A 19,791-nucleotide genomic window follows, 5' to 3' on the forward strand; every position below is an offset into this window, starting at 1 on the left:
CCACAGGCACTGACTTTATGGCATTTTCCTGATTTCCCCCTCCATCTCTCAATATGCATTTATTGCGTAGGCTTTGGATTTTGTCCTCAGGAATTTTTCTTCAGTCATCTTAACACAGTCATTTTCCTCCAGCTTACTTCTCTCCCCTACTGTAATGTCCTTTTAAATATTTCAGGTTTTCTCTCCACTTTTTAGCACCTGAACTTTTAATGGTCTAATAATGTCACACCTGAGCTTTAACTCAATTACCCTCCGGTTTCTCCAAACTAGAATATGTAAAGTTGTATTTCATATATTGTTTTATTGTTTTGAATTTATATACATCAGACGTACTACTGTTGAGGTGAGATTTCTTCTTTTTTTTTTTTTGTCAAACATCAATTGATTAAAATGAACAGTAAAGTCATATAGGGCCAGATTTACTAACAGCATGCGCCAGAGAGAACCGTCTTTTGGCATTAAAAAGGTATGGACACAGTTATTTTTGTGGCTGACCTTATTGAATATGCATTTGCAAGAGTTTCCCTTTCAGACACATGTGGTAAAAGGGAGAGGGTTTTTTCCACATTAATTTATTTGGAATGCCAGAAGAACACATTATCACACAGAAATTTCCACGGTCATTGGCACCGGAATTGCGCTAGTCTAGCATTGCCAGACCATAGACTGTATAAAAACATGAATGTAGTGTCCATGACGTCACCCATAGGTTTCTGAAGAGCGTTTTTGAAGCCAAAAGTGGGTGGAGGCGGCCGTCGCCATCTTGGCAGTGCGTCACTCCCAGATAATCGAAAATGGTCAAAAAGGCGGAAACTGGTTGCTGAAACCACGCTTAATTTACTTTAAACAGATGAATTATAAAAAAAATTCACCCCCCTCACAGTTGTTATGAAGGGCAAAATTAGCTATATAGACCAAAACCACTTTTTGAACCAGGCTGTAAACATGTTTTTTTTCTGCTGTAAAGTTGGACATTTTAACATGAGGAGTCTATGGGATTGACTCACTTTTGCAGCCAGCCTCAAGCGACCAGTCAATGAATTACAGTTTAAGTCACTTCCGTATGGGCTTCACGAAAGAAAGCGGGAGGTTGCCGCTTGAGCCAGACCTTCAGACTTATGGCTGAAGGTCTGGAATTCATAGCACCTGTCATTGGCCAAGGTTCATCCATGTTTGATCGACACTTCAAACAACCAATCACAGTTCGTTTCATTCAGCGTCACGTTTTGGGACGTGGAAATGTCTCCATAATAACAGACTGGTGTGTAAAACTGGTGTGTAAAACTTAAATATTAAGCAGTTTTCAACATTTATAATAATGAGAAATGATTCTTGAGCACAAAATAAGAATATTAGAATGATTTCTGAAGGATCATGTTACATTGAAGACTTAAGTGATGACCGCTAAAATTCAGCTTTGCCATCAGATAAATTAACTGTTAAAAATACAATCAAAATACTAAATAATCAATTGATATTGTAATTATATTTCACAATATTACTATTTTTTGTATTTTTTTGATCAAATTAATGCAGCCTTTGTAAGCATAAGAGACTTCTTTCAAAATGTTTAAGAAAACAGTAGTATACACAAGGCTGTTAAAGCTGAGAAATGGACTGAGGGGTATATTAGATAGAAATGTACTTTACATTAATATTTTTACATCACGTTAAATTCTAATATCTGACATCTTTTATGTTAACTTTATAGTTAATTCCACCCAGTTGCCATTTGACAAGCACAAGATGGCCTTTGTTGCATTTACCATTCCCCTTTTTATCTTCGTCTCCCAGAAATTGTACAGAAAAAGTCAGGCACTAGAGTTAATATGACAAATGTGTACAGATAACCACTGTCTCCTGATAAGTCACGGACAGAGCTGCAAAAGAATTAAACTTTTCCACTGAAAGGTTCTGGCTTTGTGCCTAAGATGTGAATGAAGTTGTACAGTGGACATTAAGTCCTACCTGCTCTTTCACAGAGGCCAGAATGGCAGAGGTGGTTTCAGTCTCAGATCCATCGCCATTAGAAGCATTCAGTCCTGGACTGAGCATGGTGGCATTCTCTACTTCAGCAGGCCGTTCTGGAACTGGCATGACTTCTGGAGAGGACAAAACACATTTATCAGAAACTTTTCGTCATTAGACTTCAACATTGAATCATCAGGATTTAGACTGGCTGTGATCACTGAATTATATTTGAGAGAATGCAAGAAAACGTTATCCTATGATCTTAAAACAGAATGATTAATTAACAAATAAGACTAATCTGGTTCTCAAATTCAACCGATGGCCTAAACCTTGCATTTTATGTTTTATTACAGTATGTGTTGTTATTGTAACACATAATAGTAATAATCTTTATTTTTCTATAGCACCTTTAATTGTCCTTTCTCATTACTTACATCACATGCTTGAAAATTACTTAAAGGAATAGTTCACCCAAACATGAAAATTTGAGGAAATTGTACTTACGCCCAGGCTATCCAAGATTTATATTAAATGGTTTCTGCATCTTGAAAGATTTGGATAAAATTAGGAATACATAATCTACTTGCTAACGAATCCTCTGCAGTGAATGGGTGCTGTCAGAAAGGAAGTTAAAACTGCTAATAAAAACGACAATAATCCACAGGTAATCCACATGACTCCAGTCAATCAGTTAACATTATGTTAAGTAAAAAGCTGCTTTGTAATAAACAAAACCATTTTTTTCCACTTTTGCTCATTTTGTCTGAATCAGGTGTGAAATATGTACAGATCAAGAACTGTGTAACGAGGGAGGCGTGACAACAGAGTTGAAGTTCCAGACACAGTTTATTCACAAGAGTGGTCAAAACAGGCAGGGTCAAACACCAGCAAACAGGTACAATCCAGGGCAAGACAAAAGAGTAATCCGATAAACAGTCCAAGGTAAGGCAAGGCAAGGCAAGGAAACACAGGAACAGGGTACAGGTTAAACATTAATCAGCCAAGTGTGTGTGGATGTGTACAACCTTTATAGTGTCCCTGATAGGAAACAGGTGTGGTGCAATAATGAGTTCCTAGGCAGGGGTTTATGGGAAATGTAGTCTGCAGAGAACAAACCGTTTACAAGCAAAAATTGTCCACATTGATCTAAACAAATATATCGGTGGATTGTGATGTGAGAGTACAACAGGGGCTGAATCTTTTCACTAGAAATAGGGCTTCTATGGATTATGGACTAATTATTTGGCCAGAAATTATGGTTAAAAGATAAAATGCCTTAATAATGGATTTGGTTCTTGCTAATTTTTCACTTCACAAAGTAAATTGTTGGATTGGTGTAATGATTATTGTGATGTTTTTATCAGTTGTTTGGACCCTCATTCTGATGGCACCCATTCACTACAGAGGATCCATTAGTGAACAAGTGAAGTAATGCTGAATTTCTCCAAATCTGTTTTAATGAAGAAACAAACTTATATACTCATCCATCTTGAATGGCATGAGGGTGAATAAATTTCCGGCAAATGTTCATTTTTAATTCACAAATTGATCATAAGTCAACCAGGTATGAGGGTTTATGAATATTGATAGTTTGCACCTACCTGACTTTGTTGGATCTAAATAGGATAATAAAATCAACACATTTTAGATTTATAAAAGTGAAATCCACCAAAAGCAGCTAGTCAGACATTTTCAGTCATGTCTAATGCCTGAGTTATCTCATAAACCTCCATGATCTATTTACAGTAGAAAATGAGCAAATGTCAAGATGTGCAAACACATGATTGATGTAACCTGTGAAGAATCTGTATTGATTAGAAAAAGATTCCAAATAATAACTGAGCTGGGCATTAGCTGGACTCAGATCATGATAAATGGTTATGCAGGACAATCTCTGAATATTTTGTCACACTCGGTGGCGGCTGCGGCCGAGCCTGCCAACTTTGTTCCCCTGTTAATAAAGATGACTAGCCTCATCTAACATGACAGCGTGCCTCCGCCTGACGTTCTGGAAATCAGATTATGCCTCCTTAAACCACCATTTCCACATTTGTTTACCTTCCTACACTCTTGCCTTCACACATGCTCACATAATTCAACTAAAAGCCTCTTCAATGCACTTACAGGAATAAAAGACTTGTAGAAATAAGTCATAAGTTCAGGCAAAAGCAACCACTTGACCGATACAATATGCCGAGATGTGTTGTACATAGATGATAATCTCTGATCTGGAAGGGAAAAAATCCAAACTAACTACAATGTGCTAACATTGTTAATGTTCCCATGAAGTTATAATAAAAATAAGTCAACAATGAAAAAGTAATGTAGGAATGTCGGTTATTTGAACATTGGAGAAAACATTAAAGGAACATTCCATTGTTGTCACAAGTATGATCTGTTTTGGTTTAGTTTTCTGTGTTTACTTTCTCCTGTCTTGTTTGTTTCCATGGTTTTTGATTAATTACTGTAGCTGCACACCTGTTTCAGTTCTCCCAATTACATTTCTAGTACTTAAGTTCTGTGTTCTTCCACTGGTCCTTTTTCTGCTATTATTTTGATCTTCATGTTGTGCTACCCCAGCTTGATTCTTTGTTTGCTTTGTGGATTATAATTAAAAGACTGTTATTTGCCTACCCTTGCATCGTGTGCCTCCTTAGAGCACAGCATCCCATGACAACTGTATAGTTTAGCAAACATTATGGGAATGTCTAAAACCAGTAAGTAGAAACATTTAAAAATAAGTTTGAACAAACAAGAAGTTCTATTAACATTCCTGGAAGAGGAAGAATTTTCCCTGTTAGTTGGGATAAACTTTAGTCAGGGTAGATGCCATATTGAATTTCATGCAAATGAAAACATAAGGTGCATCTTTAAAAAAACATAGGGTGCATCTTAAATGGCATACTTATGCACAATTCATTAAAAGAGGTATATACTGTATAAAGTTACTAGATCACATAATTTTCTAAATTCAACTTTCAAGACTGCTTTAAGGAGTTTTGTATACTGAAAGTTTTTTGAAAAAAAATCTAATCATTGGCATGATGTTAAAGTGCAGTACAAATCCACTGACCGCACTGTACTTCCATCCCTCACAACCTCATTTTTATTCATGTTAAAAATGTCATATTGTGCTACTCTAAGGTCTATGGTGAACTTAATAACGGCCACAAATTGTGTGCTAATTGGAAGACCGAACTGACTGGCTCTTCCCTTCTTGTCATCTCTCTTCAGCTAGTCAAAAGAAAGATTGGCTCAGTTTGCAGAATGAACCGCCTTAGTCTTTATCCTCTTGAGTACTGAAGTCAAACTTGCCCTGAAGGAAGCCTGGGTAAAAAGATAAACAAACAACTAAATGTCACCACAGGGATGTTCTGTACCAGAAAAGGTTATAACGCAACAACATATCAGTATTTAAAAGACTGTCTCATTAACTATAATTAGGATATAATTTACTCACTCTCAACCTACTCTACATCTACAATTGCTCTCCAAATACCCTCAAAACTCCAGTATTAGTGAAGATATGATATTTCCTGGTGTTTTAATTTTTATTTATTTTTTTTTGTAATTGATTGACACATTTTTTTTTCTTTTAATATTTACTATTTTATTGTTTTACTTAACTACACTTTAAAACATTATTCATATATTTTTCAATTATTTTTTTATATTATTACAAATGTATTAATATATAAACGTGATGTTAATAAACAGTACATTTAGGAAACAGTCAATTTAAAAATATATGATATTAATAATAAATAAAAATATATAATATATAAATATGATATTCAGTATGATATAAATATGATATGATAATGGACTACCATTATAATGACAATGAATAAGGTTTGGGACTATCAAGCTCCTTGATATCCTCCTAGCTCTCTTGAGAGAAGCTTTTAAGAGAACATCTGATTCAAGAATGAATCAATCTTTTTCAGTGAATCATTTAATCCCATTTGTAAAATCTAAATGATTTGTAAGATAATAGTAAGATCTTGTTCTTGAATGTGACTCAGTGATGCATTTTATTCAGTTTCAATCATAACAACTCACTGAAGTTGAGGATTTTGTTATCATTAAGCCATCATCTTGGAATATTACATACATATGAAGTACTTTTAAGGTATTTTATGGTAATTTTTTGTCTTTTTAGAAAATGTAATAGTTGCAGCCTCTATTCTTTGTATTTTTATGTAAAACAGTGATTCAAAATATCTCCTTTTGTGTCAACAAAACACATTTATTCGGGTTTGGAAGGACATCAGGTTGAGCAAATTATTCATTTAGGAATGAACTATTGCTTTAACACAAGTATTGTACATTTGAGCTAGAGTTTCTCCTAATGCCTGCAGCTGTCTAGCTGTTTTTGACACCTCCTTTTCCATCTTGGCTAGGCAGATTTTTTTTCATGCAAAAAAATGTGCTGCTGGGTAATGCGTTGTCGCATTTTTCAATGATATAGCTCATTTCATTCACTGTGGTTTGCCATGGTAAAGGTGATGCTACCATCTTCCAGACCCTGGGTACAGTATGGGAGTGGGTAAATGGTGCAGTTAAATATCTCTTAAGGCCCTCTGGAGTGGGTTGCCCTGTGTCGACCTTATTCTGTAAACAGTTCTCTCTTCTCATACATTAAGCACTAAAACGCACTTTATCCAATTAGGCCACACTCTAAAAGGTCATTTCTGAGTGTAAACACAAGGATAAAAGATACAAACGATCTATTGAAACACTTACAGGCTTGGTGTGGCTTCTTTAAAGCGATCTGATCTAATAATCATTCATTTAGCTACACACACAAGGACTCAGTTTTCATATATTTTTTAAAGAAATGTTTTGTTAAAATACTTTCTTCTTAGTTGAATGTGCAGAGACAATTAGCACTTGACTACGTTAATCATTACCTAACCAGCCAAAACAACAGTCTTGTTAGACAGCTAGACTGTCAAAACACTCTTTATTCAGAAAACAAAGTGATGGTTAACTTTCTATACTAGACCAAGAGCTAACCTGTTGCTAAGTGGCTGTTCTTTATATGTAAATGGACGCAGTGAGCAAGCCATTCTAAAAATGATCATCTCCCACCATCTCTCACAACAGGGGTCTCAGATGATGCAACAAGCTACATGACAGCAGATCGAATGAGGTTCACGGGCCACAGCTACTGATTGCATCTAACAAGCTGCTTGATGCCTCATTATGAATGCAGACTGACAACATACATCCATCAGCACTCCCACCCAAATAACTCCAACCATGTTCAGGGAAAGCCAGAGACCGGAGACCATTTATTTAAAACACACTCGTCAACCTCATATTGTCAGTTTAATGGGGTATATATGAGAGAGAGAAATAAGGAAACATCTTTTTAAGGATGAATCTAAAAAGACAAGGTTGACAAGACAATCAAGACTGATTAGTTAAACAATTTTAAACCTTAGAAACTGGTGAGGCTTCATAGCATGACAAGCAAAAAAAGAGAGCCTCAAAAGAAAAAGTCACACATGGAGAGACAGAAAAGGCGAAAATGAGACTTGAGAAACAGGGAGAGGGGCTGGAAAATTTGACAGAAGGTGCAGACAGACCCGTTGTCACCATGGCTAAAACAAGGCTGCCAGGTTGTAACTGTCTGTGTGCCTCTGTCTCATCAGCGCTTGGAGCTTTTATTGGCAAACAAGCCTCTGTTGCTCCAGCCTGAACCCGAGAGCAGTTTGGCAGGCCAGTGAATAGGAACTGATTGAGCCTTGGAGTTGTTATCTATCCTCTGTCTGATGGCCCAACCTGGTTGGAAAAAAAGCTAGAAAACGCTGGAACATGGGCGGCGGGCTTATGTGAGAGACAAGGCTTCTGGTATATGTCTTCTGGAGTTAAGTAAAGTTGGTTTATTGTCATTTCTGTCCTGAGAGGCAAGGGAAAAAAACAAAATATCATATATTCTCAATATGACAGGTCAATATGATGCTCTGCCTACCTTTATTATTGACACTCCACCAAGACAATAACTCAACGCACACCTGTCACATTACATATCCATCGGGAAGACTATTTATTGCCTCTTCTAGAATTCAAAGCTACAACTATATCATGGTGTTAGCTTTGGTAGAGTCAACATAAACATTTCCAACTGGGGCAATCATGCAAATTACTTTATCAAAGATACAAAGACATTTTGTGGAATACCAGTTTGAAAGTACACTATCAAAAAATAAAATGTGTGGACATAAAGGTTTTTTCCAAACAATTATACTTATGCTAGTATGAAAGAAAAGAACAAACAAACGAACTAATGAATGAATAATACATGAAAGAAAGAAAGAATCTATCTATCTGTTTGTCTGAGGGAACATGAAGGTTATGTCTCCAGCTGATTTTACTGCTGTATGTTATGCACGTCTTAGTGACACAGGATATTAAATCAATCAATCAATCAATAAAACCCTGCAAAGAGCTAAGAGACTAAGATGAGGAACTTTGTATGTCTTTAGAATAGCATGCACTGATTAAAAACAATAAGAATATTTATTAGTAGCTACAGTAACCAGAGTCTATTTTGATTTTATATTGACATTAAAGGAATAGTATATTAAATGCATTGCTCAAGAGACATGGAAAGCAACCCAAAAATCAATGGATGTCTCCACTTTTCTCTCAGAAAAGCCATCCTGACCATGGAAACCCAAAGGAGTGGGCTGAAAGTGTCGGGGGAAATCTGCACCGTTTTCCTCAGTCTCTCATTGTCTTCCTCCTACTCCCAGTCATTTCCCCGCATATTGCACATGTCGTAGCGTTGGTTCTGGGCAGGAAGTCTGGCAGCCACACTGCCCTCCTTCCCACGCGGCTTGTGAGTTCCGTCCCTGTGTTAATGCTGCAGGAAGCCAGCCAAGCACCCGCATGCAACAAATAAACAAACCACAACAATCCAAACAGCGAGAGCAGATTCTTGAAAGAGTCACACATCACCCTGCGAAGAGCTACAATTACCCAAAAGAGAAAAAGTGTGACAAACTAGGGGCGAAATGATTACTTTGTCAACACTCTTTACCAAAGCAGTCTGGTCACATAAAATGCTGTTTATCACTGTATTTTTTAGCCAAGGACATCAGACATGTAATTGCTGTTCCTCTGACATGTGGTCTATTTCCAAGCCGGCTGCTCAAGCTCATTGGTGAGGCCTGGTATTTCAGTCCACCAGCTTAGATAAGAAGCAGCCTATGAGCTAAACTTGGCAGCAGAACAGGACACTTGAGAATAAAACAGAATCATCCCTCTCCAACATTCTCAATTTCACACTATAATGATGCTGAATGATAAATTACATATTTATAAACAAATTAATAAAAAACGTAAAGGAACTTTACTATATATACACACTCATTATTCTTGTTGCATGAAAAAGTATTACTTTTAGTTAGCAAGAATGCATTCAATTGACGAAAAGTGATTTTTGAAAGATCATGTGACAATAAAAACTATAGAAACGGCTGCTGAAAATTAAGCTTTGCCATCACAAAGTTTTTTTTTACCATATACTGAATTAGAAAACAAAAATTATTTGTTGTAAAAAATATATTTTATATTACTTTTTATAAAGAGATAAAAAGAGACAAAAATGTTTAACAACCTTAAACATTTGAACAGTTACTTAAAGATGTGTGTATACTATATATGCATATATATATATATATATGTGTGTGTGTGTGTGTGTGTGTGTGTGTGTGTGTGTGTTGTGATTTAAAAATTGCAAAAACATTTAATACATTTTGTATGTACAGTATATATACATTATATTGTTAGATGCATATATCTGAAGAGAAATATTGTTTAAAAAAATCAAAGTAAACACACGTGTGTGTGTATAAAATTATTTATTTAAATTATTAAAGCCCCTTGACCTGAAAGATATTATATAAGATATAGGCATATGTATATGCAGATATATATTTTTTTAATATTTACAAATGTACTGTAACCTTTCTGAAGATCCAGAGTTTTGTTTTGTTATTTTTTACATTTGCATCTACAGTATAACAGTTTTGTGGCATATTACATGTGATACTGTCAATATATACGATTTTGGAAGTTTGATTTTGTACATGAAAGTTAGATCCAATGAGATTTTTTTATTTGAACTGTACATTCTAATGTGTATTAATTTTTATTTTTATATACATTTTTGTTTTATTAATTTTTTTTACTTTCTATAATGTTTACTGATTAAATGTCTCAGACACACACATACTTTTGTATTAATGTTAAATTAATTATATATATATATTTATATATACACAAAAACATAACATAAATGAGAAAAGACATTTAAAAATACTGCTCTTCAGCTATACACATCTAACATCCCTCTCCAGAATTTCCTGTTTTATACTGTTTGACTTCACTCCAGTCAAGGTGATGTCTCTCGGCTCTGCATTGCTTGATACCTTTTCGTTTCTGGTCCAATCAAGCAACTTGTCAGCAAACTCCAGGTCCGCACTTGAGCCGCCAAGTCAAAGCAGCTTCAATGCACACTGTGCAAACAGTCACGCTAGGCTACGCTCGCCCTGTTGGAGGGAAACATCTCCATAAAAGAGTGACACCAGGATGCTTTCTTCCTCACTCCCATCTCCTCCTCCAGAGCCGTGTGGGGCAGTTGTCAGATAGGAGAGACAGAGTTTCTCTCTCATCCATACCCATGGTCCCTGCCCAGGTGTGCCGGCGCATCACTTTATTTTGCCTGCACAACTCAGCCTGTCTCCACTAAAACCATCATTGACAGGCCGCTGTCACAATAAACCCACCCTAGCTATTTCTCCACAACACCCACCCAGTTTTGCTTTTCTTTTTCCTCATCTAACCGCCCACAGCATACTCACCCGGACTTTCAAATATTCACTCCCAGCACTCATCCTCCTCTGTTCTACTCCCATTCGCTCATTCATTCAAGCCTTCAAGCAACAAGCGAACGTTGGTCAATTTTCAATCCATGGTTCTCAGCTGGTGTAGCTTCAGGACCCAGATTTTACATTTATCCAACACTTTACCAAATCTGTTTATTGTACAAAATTGAATTTCAATAGGTTAAGGCTCTCTGCAGTCAATAAATGTGCACAAAATACATTGTGGCCAGCACAATCCTGTTTTATTCACATTTCAAGTGAATCTGTGTTAATATAGCCTGGGTTGGATTTCATTTTATCATGCATTTTGTTCAACCTGCCTAATATAGCATTTGAGCCTATCAGAATAGATTTGCAAAGGATTTTTCGGTTGCAATCCACATGTTGAGAACTAGGACAAGTTATTATTATTTTTTGTTTGTTTGTTCATTTGTTTGCCTGGCTGGTTTTATTTATTTATATATTTGTTTTATTTGATGTTATTTTCTGTGGAGACCCTAGCATCCACTTGTGGTCCACAAAACAAAACAAAACAGTCAAATAAAAAGTAAAATTAAATTAAATTAAATTAAATTAAATGGACCTATAAAAAAATATATAAAAAATCTAATAAAAATAAATGCAATAAAATTAAGTATAAATTAAATTTTAAAAAATAGAACAATAAAAATGTTTACATATAATTACATATAAAAATACAGATGAATCAAATCACGTTTAACACCTTGTAAAGGGATGGCAAAGTTAATGTGTTTACTTAAAAATATTTCTTCAATGTTTTGCAATTTTTAATCACTTTAAATGATATTAAATTAGAAGCTTGAATTTCTGATAGTCCTCTAATAATGGGCAAAAAAAGTCAACACGATATTTCAGAAACACCTAAAATATCTTAGAAAGGAGGATCATATTTGGGGTTCCATGGCATCAAGACCTTTAAAACCCCTGGTCTAGAGCATCCTGAAATATTCATGATTTGTTTTTCATCCCAGAGTATTTTATTCTGTTAGTCATTGTCCTGTCCACTAGATTCATGCATAACAGGCCACTACGAAAAACAAACAAATAGAAATCTAATTTATAGAGCTATTAATGTTGTATCTCTGAATAGTAAAAAAAAAAAAAAGAGTCAGATGACATTATTATTTCTCTATGCGCTGCAGCCGTAATGCCATAAGCACACCAACATTCCATTTCAGCCTTGTAATATGTAGAATAAACACAATAACCATCTTATCAGCAATTGGGTCATCTTGTACATTGGTTTATATTTACATGCATTGAAATGCATATTACCCTCATTGCAGTGAGATGATGAGTCTGATATACAGCAGTGCATTTCAAACCTGAACAATGGATCTGGGAACACAAGATATGACCTTACGGGACAGGTGGAGGTGTATGATAAACAAAGCAGGAAACTTTAAATGCGAACAGAGGGTTAATGCATCCATTTGCATAGAGTTCTCCCTCATAACATACGGTATCTATGAGGATTACAGTACAGTATACATGCTTGATTCACACACTTAAAGATATGCTGCACTGATCCAGAGCGTGAAATCTGAAACATGCAAATCTCCAAACATTAAATATTTCCTTATCTAGCACAAAACCAACTTAGCTTGGCAGATATATCGGTGCATAAAAATGTCTTTTCCATGGATTAAGTATTATTCATATGACTTTTTGAAGTATGCAGACCAATTATGCAACAACTTCACAGATGCTGGATGTCAAAAAAGTTGTATGTGAAAGTGTTGCTGCTATACACAAGGTGTCCATATCTGACCAATGAATTTCCATTTTCAAGCTCCAGGCAGAAAACGTTCACTACTGCTTCGTTTTTAAGTTTATAATAGAAGTATTTTAGTTGTACTACAAATATAGCAATATAACAATATAACAATATTTTCTATTGTTAAATAGGCACCAACACATATTTGACCATATGGTGCTCCATATGTTTGTACACCAGCAACAAACCTTCATAATCATGGTTTTTCTCATGATATTTTCATCTTTTCAGCTCACTGGACTCTCATATTCCAGATTTACAAAAACAAACAAGCACAACCCATCCAAAATGTCATCATAAATCCAAACCAAGCATGTATTGTTACCTCTATCAATCATGCTTTGCAATGTAGGACACAGTTAATAAAAGCACCCTCTTATGTAATGCGACTGAACATCATTTTCTTTGTAAAACGCTACTTGAAAACACCATATAAATCATAATAGGTTCAGTATGCTAGTAAAATACATATCAGAGATGTTACCAAATACATAAATATATCCAGCCATTCCTGTTCACTGCACTGGGACACCATCTCTGACAATTTATTGCATGGGTCATTTGGAAACTACAAATAGTGCAGTTCAAACATTTGAAAGAAAAAAAAAATCTTTCTAGTCGTATTTGTCAGTATTTCCAGACAAGTAACACTAGAAATCATAATGCACTTGGAAGATATATAGTGTGTATCTGGAGAGTTTAATCTCTTATGAATTTACCTAATTAATTGTCAAATTGAAATAACTTCACAAGGGAAGTGAAATAACTTCACAAGGGAGTTTAAAATTACTTTTTAATAAAGGTCTCACTAATGCATATTTATGAGGGAGACATTTTTATCCAAATCTTCCATCTTAACGAACAATAAACTATAATTTGAAACTCTTTCAGAGGCTCCTGGGGCATATGGCGGCCGTGGCGGCACTTACACCGCTCAGCCTATTACATATGAGACCGCTCCAGCACTGGCTTTATGGCCGAGTCCTGAGGTGGGCGTGGAAGCGCGGCACTCACCGGGTCCAAGTTACACCGGCCTGTCGCCAAACCCTCACTCCGTGGTCAGATCTTGCATTTCTCCGGGCAGGGGTGCCCCTAGAGCAGATCTCCAGGCATGCTGTGGTTTACACGGATGCCTCCACCACCGACTGGGGGGCCACGTACAACGGGCATGCAGTCTCAGGGGTTTGGACGGGCCCGCAGCTGCAGTGGCACATCAATTGCCTAGAGTTGCTAGCAGTACACCTTGCCTTGAACCGTCTCAAAGGTCTCTTGTGAGGCAAGCATGTGCTGGTCCGAACGGACAACACTGCGACCATTGCGTACATCAACCGACAAGGTGGTCTGCGCTTCCGTCGCATGTCGCAACTCGCTCGCCACCTCCTCCTTTGGAGTCAGAAGGTTCTGAGGTCACTTCGTGCCGTTCACATTCCAGGCCTGCTCAGTCGTACAGCCGACGAGCTGTCTCGAGCAATGCTCCCGGGAGAATGGCGACTCCATCCCCTGACGGTCCAGCTGATTTGGAGATGGTTCGGAGCCGCTCAGGTAGACCTGTTTGCTTCTCCAGAGACCTCTCACTGCCAGTTGTTCTACTCCCTGACTGAGGGAACTCCCGGCACGGACGCTCTGGCACACAGCTGGCCTCGGGACCTACGCAAGTAGGCGTTTCCCCCAGTGAGCCTTCTCGCACAGACACTGTGCAGAGTCCGGGAGGACAAGGAGCAAGTCTTGCTAGTAGCGCCGTATTGGCCCATGTGGACCTGGTTCCCCGAACTAGTGCTCCTTGCGACAGCCCCTCCTTGGCCAATTCCTCTGACGAAGGATCTACTGATTCAGAGATGGGGCACCATCTGGCACCCGCGTCCAGACCTCTGGAAACTCCATGTCTGGTCCCTGGACGGGACGCGGAGGTTCTAGGTGACCTACCCCAAGAGGGAGTGAACACCATCACTTCGGCGAGAGCACCGTCTATGAGACACGCTTACGCCTTGAAGTGGAACCTGTTCGTTGAGTGGTGTTCTTCTCGCCGAGAAGACCCCCGAAGATGCCCGATTGCGGTCGTGCTATCCTTTCTGCAGCAAGGGTTGGAGCGAAGGCTGTCTCCCTCCACCCTCAAAGTCCAGGTTGCCGCTATTGCTGCGTACCATGACCCCGTGAATGGGAAGTCTCTGGGTAAGCATGACCTCATCGTCAGGTTCCTTAGAGGGGCCAGGAGGTTAAATCATTCCCGTCCCCCCTGTATACCCTCTTGGGACCTGTCTCTAGTGCTTAAATCACTACAGCAGGGCCCTTTCGAGCCTTTGCATTCAGTTGAGCTAAAGTTTCTTTCATTGAAAACTCTGCTCCTGCTTGCACTGGCCTCCATCAAGAGGGTAGGGGACCTGCATGCATTTTCGGTCGACGATTCGTGCCTACAGTTTGGGCCGGCTGACTCCCAGGTAATCCTGAGGCCCCGGCCTGGCTATGTGCCCAAGGTTCCCACTACACCCTTCAAAGACCAAGTGGTGAACCTGCAAGCGCTGCCCCTGGGGGAGGCAGACCCAGCCCTGGCTTTGCTTTGTCCCGTCCGAGCATTAAGGTGCTACGTAGACCGGACACAAAGCTTCAGGACCTCAGACCAGCTCTTTGTCTGTTACGGAGGCCGGCAGAAGGGGAGTGCCGTCTCTAAGCAGAGGATGGCCCACTGGATTGTGGATGCCATAACCCTGGCTTATCAGGCTCAGGATGTGCCCTGCCCGTTCAGGTTGCGAGCTCACTCAACTAGAAGTGTTGCATCCTCCTGGGCGCAGGCTCGTGGCGCCTCGCTGACAGATATTTGTAGAGCTGCGGGCTGGGCGACCCCTAACACGTTCGCTAGGTTCTATAGCCTTCGTGTAGAGCCGGTATCCTCCTGTGTTCTCACCTCAAACGGGTAGTGGCACTGAGAGGCCCCGGTTAGTGTCGGCTTGCTTAAACCGCTCCAGAGTGTCCGTATTGTAGACCCTGTTGAGATCCTCCATCACCCTAAGCAGCTGGACGCAGCGGAACGTCCGGCGCCAGACCTTCATGATGAATATGTGAGAACCATGGAAGGGTGGGTTCCATATTGAGACCTAAGCGGTACTCATATGTGTATAGTCCACGGTATAGCCTTAGAGCCCGTGTTTCCCCGGCAGACTTCTGCCTCCCCAAGAGGGTTCTAATCACCTCAAATTTCTCCGTATACTCCTAAACGGATGCTATATGTGTATTTGCCTCCGAGACCTCCTTCAGGAAGGATGGGGCTTCCGCAGCGTCCGGGCTCCAAGCGGACCGGGTACGTTTTCCCAGTGTTATCCAATCTCACCCAGTGAGGTAGTGCTTTGACAATGGTGAGTGGAGCTACTTGTTCTGAGCCCCGGCCCACACCTAATAGGGGCGCAGGCGGCTCGCACAGGGCACTGGAAGGGGCAGCACCCATGGCGCTTTGATAGGGATCCCATATTCGTCGGTCACCGACGTGGCGTCGAGAGTGACCGACTGAAAGGGAACGTCTCGGTTACGTATGGTAACCCTCGTTCCCTGAAGGAGGGAACGGAGACGCCACGTCCCGTCGCCATGGTTGCTGTACCGCCGCTGAGCTGCCGGGTCCCCGGCTCGGCTCTTCAGCGAAAAACTGGTATGCATTGCACCTGCTGCCCTCTTATACTCACGCAGTGATCAGCGGCAGCTGGATGCAATAATTGCATGCCAATGTACATTGGCTCGTTTAGTTTACACTCGAAGTAGATTGGTCTATCGAAGCGATATCCCATATTCGTCGGTCACCGACGTGGCGTCTCCGTTCCCTCCTTCAGGGAACGAGGGTTACCATACGTAACCGAGACGTTACTGATGGCTCCAATTTACCTCCACATAATGTCAGCCATTAAACTCAGAGTACATATACAGTAATTCAGGCTTTGGATCCTATGGAGAAATTTGACAGACAATAAATTGTCAGGTTCTCTGTAAAGAGTTGCTCTGTCTCCTGTCATTTGATATTAAGGACTGAAATTAGATCTTCTTTATTAATTCTGTAAATAACTAGCACAGAATGACCTATAGTATATTTGAGCTCACAAGGAAAAACATATGAATATGTGTGCAGTTGTTTCTACAAAACGTCTTGGATGTGACCCCTGTGACTGCTTGTCTTTTTTTGTGCATAATGTAACGATGAAACGGTCTAAAAGATGAGAAGACATTTAAATAGATCTGTGCCATAACAATCTACAAAAACACCCACATGGTTAGAAGAAAAAAAAAATACCATTCAAAATAACTTTCATTAATAAATCATAAACAAACATACAATGCTTAACAGATCATATATATATTCAAACAGCTAAAAACATTGTAAACCATCTGTCAGAATCATTTGAAGATCTTTAAACTGTGCATAATTTTATGAATGGAAAGTTTAATGACATTTGTAAGCATTTTAGTTTACATTAAATACTGATCTGTTAATCATGAAGTAATGTTTTATTAGTACAAGTAAATTTTAACAATATTATCTCATATTTCTAGCTACAGTATGTGACTATATGAACTAACAAACTGTTAAGCATTATATAATGTTATTAATTCTGTTAAGAATTGATGTAATGTTAATGATTTATTAATGTAAGTTATCATAAAGTGTTACCAATGTCTTTACTGTCACTTTTAATACATTTTATGCACCCCTGATGAATAAAAGTAATCATTTTTCACTAAATAAAACTGGATTGGAAACACATGGCGGTAAGGGCATTCATTTACTTTTGACTGATGTTGCAAAAAACTAATTTTGCACATACTGCATATTAACCAGAGAATATGGTCATAAACAATTGCTGACTGGCAGGAATTCATTTAGGTTTTGCTGATTGGGTGAATTAGCTGGTCGACTAGGTCCACGAGGCCCATTTCCAGCCAACAATCAACACATAAATTGCACTTTTCACCTCCTTTAGTACAAACCTTTAATCGAATGCACAAACCTCTAAAGATTCCAGCATTGTTCTAATAGTGAATTATGATCTTTATTGCTCTGTAAAGTTTTATTGCTTGGTTGTTTTGAGCCAAATCACGAAAATTCCAATTAGTCTAATTTACTGACAACATCAAGTTTAAGGCTGAAAACAGCACATGAACAAAGCATTTGCAAATCTACATGTTTTTGTAATTGACTATTTGGTGGGTAATCAGTTAGTTGGGTCTTGGGTGATGTAGGTTAATGTCCACTATTAATGTGTTTAAATTCATATTCAAGGTATTTAAAATGTCGACACAATAGTATGACATACTGAACAGACTGTATTTCTGTCCCTCACAGCCATGTTTTGTTCATGTCAAATGAAATATGGTGTGTAGTCTGACGAAGGTCAACCCAGCACAAATCAAAAGCCCAAAAAACTTACCTGAGTCCATATGAGGTTCTAATTTGAGCAGCCCTGCTGACCTGTTTTTGCCATTCACACAGCGGTAGGCTGGCCAAACTGGGCCATGGTTATGAGACTGTGTGATTGAGACTAGCCAGGAAGCGTCACGTCTTGAGTGGCACCAAAGGAAGGGCGATCTCTGTAGCAGGTGGGCATGAGGACACCCTGCTGCAATCTGCCTGTGGCTGCAGTAACTTGTCTAATCACTGTTCCATCTCATTTTCAATGCGCATGGACTGAAATAACAAAGCTAGAATGTCATCTCATTCCCAATATGATCCCAGCTTTGCCAGAGAAGTTGGGGTAGGAAATTATTTTAATAGCATAGCGTAAAACATAAGTGTCATTTTAGCAATAGTTGTGCCATTCATCACTCCAAGATTGTGTCTAATCTGTTTGTTACAGACAACTGTCACAAACTCATGCTGGGAATATAAAAGAGGCTCCTGTGGCACTCTGCAATAAGCCATTCTTGATAATAACTGGTGACTCTCATCAGCAATGCAATCATAAGCAGCGGTAATTAGCAGCTGTGAGAGACAGCAAATCTTAAATTAATTCCCCTGATTACCACACTGATTATTTCATTTCGTTGGTGCATGATGGCGTAAGAAAATTCTAGTGAGTTATGAAAGTAGTAGAGGAAATGCCAAAATAGAATGGAGACCAAAGGTTTCTGCTTTATACGCATAAGGCTTCAGAGGTTACAATGCCGTCAAACTATAGGCTAATGTCAAAAAAAAAAAAAATTACAGCAGTTTACTCTACTGAAATTGTATGATGATATTATATTATGCATATAACATGAAGGATCATGTGACTGGAGCTTTTAGTTTAGTTTCCAATTCAACTTCTTGTAGAGTGCGACCAATTTAATTCAAATTAGATTTTAAGGAAGGTGCCAAATTGCTCGAAGGCAGCAACACATGTAAGTGAAAGCTGGAAAAGTCACCTGCAAGAAGTCATGGATTTCCAAGGAAAACCATCATGCGCTGAGGTTGAGGATGGTTTAAGGACGTCACTGATGTGGGAGGCCATCAATGTTCTATATAGTCAGCAGCGACTTTAGAGAATATAATCTGTTTTTCCTCACCCGTGAAAAACTGGGATAAGGCTCAATATTATCTCCAAGGTCAACCTGATCCTGGCAATGAAAAGAAGTGCCCAACCAGAGGAGCCTGACTTGCCTTTCTCCTCCTTATCACCTTCTGAACACACTTGTTTAAACAAAAGCGAGATGGAACAAGCCCACATTCACTCTCTCTCATGCTCTCTTTACCACATCAGTGCCACGACACCGATAACTTCAGTTGTAACCAGCAGCAACACATTTTGACAACAATAACAATCTTTCATGCATTCTCTTCTGTGCAAAGGTTAGATTATGCAGCTATTAGAGAACTTGAAAGGGCATTGTTGGTGTTCCTTTTTTTTTTTGAAAACATACAATTAAAGGTCAAAGGTCAAAGCAGTTTTCTCTACTGAAATTGAAAGAATTATTGAATGGAAGTTAACAAAAGCCTCAATTAATGGATAATGATAAATATACACGAACATGCACAACCTCACAGGCACAAAAAACAACATACAACAAGATTCATTTCCACAGCGTTTCCTGTTATTACGCTCTCCATGGAACACTGATCAATGTGTCCTCTCAGCGGATATGAGGGTCCAGGGTAACCATTCAACCTTGAAT

At 38.8% G+C, this 19,791-nt stretch overlaps 1 protein-coding gene across 2 annotated transcripts in view; it reads right to left on the reverse strand.

Annotated features, from left to right (window-relative positions):
• ctnnd2a (catenin (cadherin-associated protein), delta 2a) overlaps positions 1-19,791 on the reverse strand; it is a 323,418-nt gene that overhangs the window by 293,053 nt on the left and 10,574 nt on the right. The window contains exon 2 of one of the 2 annotated variants that reach the window (XM_059524711.1): positions 1,969-2,099. In XM_059524711.1, the coding sequence (XP_059380694.1) occupies positions 1,969-2,097 (129 nt within the window). In that variant the 5' untranslated portion in view covers positions 2,098-2,099. Of the gene's footprint in view, positions 1-1,968; positions 2,103-19,791 lie in introns of both variants that reach the window. The other variant, XM_059524710.1, reaches the window with a different exon arrangement.

The sequence above is a fragment of the Carassius carassius genome, chromosome 35 (assembly GCF_963082965.1).
Source record: "Carassius carassius chromosome 35, fCarCar2.1, whole genome shotgun sequence".
Lineage (NCBI taxonomy): Eukaryota > Metazoa > Chordata > Actinopteri > Cypriniformes > Cyprinidae > Carassius > Carassius carassius.